We start from the raw sequence: 5368 nt of genomic DNA, 5'->3' as shown, positions 1-5368 counted from the left end.
AGGTCGCCGGAGAAAAGGCTGCTAGCACTGAAGGCTGCAATTATGGAAAGGTTAATGTATTCAAGCAGGGCTGAGTTGGCTCAATTGCCTGTTGGAAGCTTTGCCTCTGCAGCGAGGCCGGGTGACGCAGGCACAGCTCCCGCCCGACCTGCCGCTGCTGCCTGGGCCCCGGGGTAATTGGAGCAGGTCAGTGGGAGCCTGGCTTGGCTGCAGGCAGAGATGGAGAGCCCTGGCAGAGCCAGCCCCGAGTTAGTGCAGCAGCACGTGAGGTGTTTGATTACCCGGCAGTGCTTTCCCACAGTTCATGAATGTACTTATCTCCAGAGTTTGGTAATGCGTAGACTTTTAAGTAGCTGAGTCCTGAAGCTTATCAGACACATCAGCCATGGCCTAAAATCCTGAAAGCAAATTTTGCTTAGCTGAAAAGGGAGCTTTAATGTCAGTGTGCAGTGAATTACCTCCCCTCCTTTCATTTGCCTGAAAGAAAGGTTGTATTTCAGGCAAAGTGATGCAGAATATGGACAAAAGAGCAGTGGGAGGAGAGCTACACTAAAGGTGTGGAAGACGTCTTTGAAATTTATAATGTTCTTTTAAGATTAAATGGGGCAAAATTGTTTCAAGATGATCTCAAGAAAACACTAAACAGTCTATTCTGCTGAATGTCCTTTGAAGAATCCCTCTAACTGATTTCAAGACACTTGTGCAAAAAATCTGAAAGACCTTCCAGTGAGCCTGTTGGTGACACGGGGCACCATGACAGCCAGTAACAGGGCTGTGGACGGGGTAATGCTCACACCATGCAATGAGCCAACGGGAGCCAGGTGCTGGCACAGCACACGGCTGTGTGTCTCGTACAGGCCCTGGACATCTGCCCTCTTATCCTTGGAGAAGAATTGAATAGCACACAGTTATTTGTGCAGATCGCTCGGTGGCCAGGTCCCCCACGGAAAGTTATTTATTTGGTGCCGGTACAACACAGGGCCTTTCATTTCTAGATTGCGCTGCGCCACACAGCCTGGGGAGGACAGAGTGACACTGCAGAACGAGTCTGGTGCGACTGATCAGGATATTGGTAACCCAGTGTGGCTGCTCGTGCCTCCAACACACGCTTGTTCTAAGTCCAAGGGCTGTCCCGTAAACACAGGGCACTGCGGCCAGGAGAGGTGGGCTCATCTGCCAGCACTCAGGGAAGGGCACTTCCATCGACTGTGCGCCTCCCAGGAAGGTTGAAAAGGTTAAAGGTTAACAATTTCTACCCTCCTGAGGGAGAAATAAGCTTAGGGAAGCAGCAGGCTTAGCACACGCAGAGGCCTCTGGAGAGGAGGGGTGCTGGTAGAGCTGTGAGCCTCTGCCTCATCCTGCTCAAAGCCTCTGCTCCTGCCCTCCTTCAAAACTGATATCCCACTGGTGCAAATTAGATAAGAATTGGCTCAGGGTCTTTAATTGTGATTTTTATTTTTAATTTGCATAATTAGACGTGTAATGGGCTATTTTGGCAGCCTGGGGACTGCTCTGAGGTCGTTAGTGCTGGCCCTGGGAGATCACCATCTGTCTGCAGAGGGCAAGGGCTGCAGGCAGCCTAAGGAGCCTCCCACAGCTCATTCAAACCTCTCCCCACTTGAACCCCAGCTGCTTTCCCAAGCCACCCAAGGGGGTACAGCCTCGCAAAACATCAGTCATCCCTTCCTGCTCGTGTCCTCAACAGATGCAGCCGTTTAGGAGAATGTGGTGCTGAGGGGAGATTAATAGGGTCTGGGTTTTAGAACGACTCCCATTGTGTTAGCTTTGTCTTCAAGGAAGGACGATTAAGACAGAGCAAAAGGAGAGGCAACACAGCTGCACCATGTTTGTGCTTCCCAGGTTATGGGGAGGTACCAGGACATAAGCAAGGGCTGGAGGGAGGCAGGAGATGGAGATGGACAGGTACTTGGAAGTCCTGGGGCATGGATTGCGATGAGACTGACAGGGCAGCTGGAAGGTGAGTAGAAAAAGAAGAACTGATCCTTGCTGAAAATTTCACTACCCTGAAGTCCACCTCCTTGCTTCCCACATCCTTATGACTTCTCCCCTTCTCTTCCATCCCCTTCCTGATCCTTCCCAAGCCTGTTTCCACAGACCTGGATGGCCACAAGACACCCTTTGTATCCCATTACTCTGTCCACTTCGGACTTTGATGATGCAAGTTTTATTTTGCAGCTGCAAGAAGAACAAAATAAACCTTCATTCTGGGGGTGGCAAAATTCCCAGTAGCCTGCATCCTGAAAAGCCACGGGCTGGCTCTGCTGCCACATCTTGTTCCCCTTAAACCTCTGCTTTTAATAGACCCAAAGTGTTTGTTTTGGGAAAGGTGTTTCCACCTCCTCCAGCAGAGCCGTGTGCACTGGTTTGCTCATGTCAGACATGGCCTGGCCACAGGCCGTGCTGCTGGGGCGGCGCTGTGTCAGCTAACGAGGCCCCAGCACCATCAAAACACCCAACTGGACATTGCCTCTCAGACTTCAGTTCCAGTGGAAGCTGGAGATTGCTCAGGGTGGGTTGAAATGTCACATGAAAGCACATTTCAGGTGACAGCTCCTATTTTAATTATTAACCCTTTAAAATGGGACTTGCCCGTAAGGACCCACTAAAGATTTTGGTGGTTGGACTAAGAGTAATTGGTAATTTTCCACACCTAAGTTGGTCAGCAGGAGTTAGCAAAGTGGTTCTCCTTTTCCCCTTTACCGCTTTTCCCTTCCAGGTTCTCCATGGCCAGTGACATTTCTCATCAAGTGTCTTTTGGCAGACATTTCAAATATTGCTGAGAATAAATATTTGAAAGATGTTCCATGTAAGGTATGGATCTCAATGCCACACCAAAACTTTTGGCTGGGTAATGCTGCCCAGTTGCCTGCAAAAATCCTAGTGTGATTTTGGGCTGTAAACATTACTGTAAGATCAAAATAGTGGCACACAAAAAATGGGACGTTTTCTCTGCAGCAGTGATTTGTAGGAGCACTGATTCTCTCCTGGCACCTGCCCAAATGCATTTTGGTGGTGAACAAAGCTGAGGAGAAGCCAAGACCCCTGTGAGAGTAGCTCTCCTCCCAGAGTCCCTGTGCATGCAGCAGCAGAGGGTGGGGAGGAGCAATTTGGGGTGGCTGTGCCAGAGTTTTGGTGTTCTAGGGAGCAGGCACCATGATGGGCTGTGCTGCTGCACCTCACCACCCTGCCCTGACAGCTCTGCACGGCTGTTGTGTCTCGAAACCCAGCCTGCAGCAGTCTTCCACTGCAGCTTTGGGATCTGACCACCCCCCGAGAGCACACGGCCTTGCTGGTGCCTGAAGTTCCATCAGCACCACACAAGGCACCCCTGGGCCTCAAAATAATCAACAAACCACAGAAATGCTTTTCCATGACAGTATTTATTGCACCAAAATGCTCTTCCGGAGTCTTCGGGGAGGGCTGTCTCCTTCAGATGTCCCCATTCAGCCAGCGGTTCTTGGCTATCTGCCCTGCGCCGGGCCGGGAGGATGGGGTGTACTGCAGCAGCTGGGTGATGAGGGCTTGGCAGGGCTCCGGCAGCGGGGGCAGCCCCTCGGGGTACATCACGCCCCTCTTCTGCAGCAGGGGCATGCTCTGGACGTTGCTATCATCAAAGGGAACGTTGCCAACCACCATCATGTAGAGCATCACCCCCAAGCTCCATATGTCGTACTTCTTGGCGTCGTAGGGGATGCCCAGGAGCACCTCCGGGGAAGCGAAGGCCGCCGTCCCGCAGAAGGTGGTGCTCAGGTCCGGGTACCCTTTGAGCTCCTTGCTGAAGCCGAAGTCGCTGATCTTGGCGCGGCGGCCGTCGGCGGAGAGCAGCACGTTCTCGCACTTGAGGTCCCGGTGCACCAGGTTGCGGTCGTGCAGGTAGCGCACGGCCCTCACCACCTGCACAAAGATGTCCCGGGCATTGGGGGCGCAGGGCAGCTTTCCAAGATTCTCCAGCATCTGCAGCAGGGTAGTGTCCATGGCCTCCATCACGATGTAGAGCTTCTTGTTGCAGACCTCGATGAGCTCGAAGACGCGCACGATGTTGGGGTGCTGGATCCTGCGCACAATGGAGAGCTCCCGAGGCAGAAACTTGAACACGACGGCTCGGGACGCTCGCTGTCGGTCCACCACCTTGACAGCCAGGGGCCCCTTGTGTCTGCTGGAGGTGGCCGCTTTCACCTTGGAGAAGCTGCCCTCCCCTAGCGTCTGACCCAGCCTGTAGCCCAGCTCGCTGAGTATCCTCTCTCCTCCATCGGGCTTTGATGGCACGATCTGTGATCTTTTTGGCACGATCTCTGGTTCCAACGGGCTCTGTTGGAGATGCTGTTCTGCTTCAGGAGGGTCTTCTGCTTCAGGAGGGTCTTCTGCTTCAGGAGGATCTTTTGCTCCAGGATGGACATTTTCTTCAGGATGGACATTTTCTTCAGGATGGACATTTTCTTCAGGATGGTCTTCTGCTACAGGATCGGGGAGCTGTAATGTCTCCTCCATGGTGGCTGCTCAACTTCACCTATGGCAACCCTTGCTTCCACACACCACCTGGGCATTGTGACGGGCGGAATGTTGTGTGCGACATCTCCTTTGTGAGGTGCCATGGGCGTTCGGTAGGTCCTCTCTGCTCATGGGTGCCCCTGGCATGCCTGCACACACAGGGGACAAGTCTGCCGGGGCTGGATATTTTAGAGTTTTTACCCTTTCAGCCTCTTCACCTCAGTTCTCAACATAGGGCTGTATGGATGAAAGATTAAATGTCAGCTTTCTGGGGTCAGGAACCCATGTGGGGACCTAGACCAGTTTTCTGCAGGGTATTAGCTACATTAAAATCCAAACTACACAGAGTGGTACAAAGGAGTGACTTCTACCAGCACTAGCTGTGAACCACCTTGGCTGGCTATAAATATTGACTTCTTTGGTGATGGTGCACAGAGTTTTATATTATTAGGGACGTTTTCTGACCTTTTGTGGGGTGGAGGCGGAACATTGGGTGAATCTTTCAGGAAAAACAGCTTTTCAGTTTCTTGAGCTTGGAGTTGCTCTTTATCTGTTTTTATCGAATTGATATTCTGGAGACTTACAGAGAAGTGAGACCTGAGATCCTTCAGAGGCCTTCTGTAACTTGGTTAGGTAACTACAAAGTTTTAGTCCATTTTAGTTGCCATAATGTGGCAGTCAAATTGAGCAGAGGGCGGCTGGGCTGGGGCACCACACCACCCTGCCATCACATGCTGTGTCTCAGGCCACTGTCAGCTCCTTCTTCCAGGTGTTGCATCCTTGGCTTTCACAAACAGTTGTTCCTGGTTTGTGCTGGGTTTTTAAAGCTGCCTGAGTATCCTGTCCTCCCTGTGGAGCC

The 5368-nt window shown here is 51.9% G+C and overlaps 1 protein-coding gene across 1 annotated transcript; it reads right to left on the bottom strand.

The window, feature by feature from the left end:
- Positions 1–3450: 3450 nt before the first annotated feature.
- TSSK6 (testis specific serine kinase 6) lies at positions 3451–4509 on the bottom strand. Its single transcript, XM_040070407.1, has one exon. It carries the CDS (start codon positions 4507–4509, stop codon positions 3451–3453), a length of 1059 nt encoding a protein of 352 aa, XP_039926341.1.
- Between the last annotated feature and the right edge of the window lie 859 nt (positions 4510–5368).

The sequence above is a fragment of the Hirundo rustica genome, chromosome 7, assembly GCF_015227805.2.
Source record: "Hirundo rustica isolate bHirRus1 chromosome 7, bHirRus1.pri.v3, whole genome shotgun sequence".
NCBI lineage: Eukaryota > Metazoa > Chordata > Aves > Passeriformes > Hirundinidae > Hirundo > Hirundo rustica.
The sequence above is the reverse complement of the archived record's forward strand: the minus strand, read 5'-3'. Positions and strand labels throughout refer to the sequence as shown.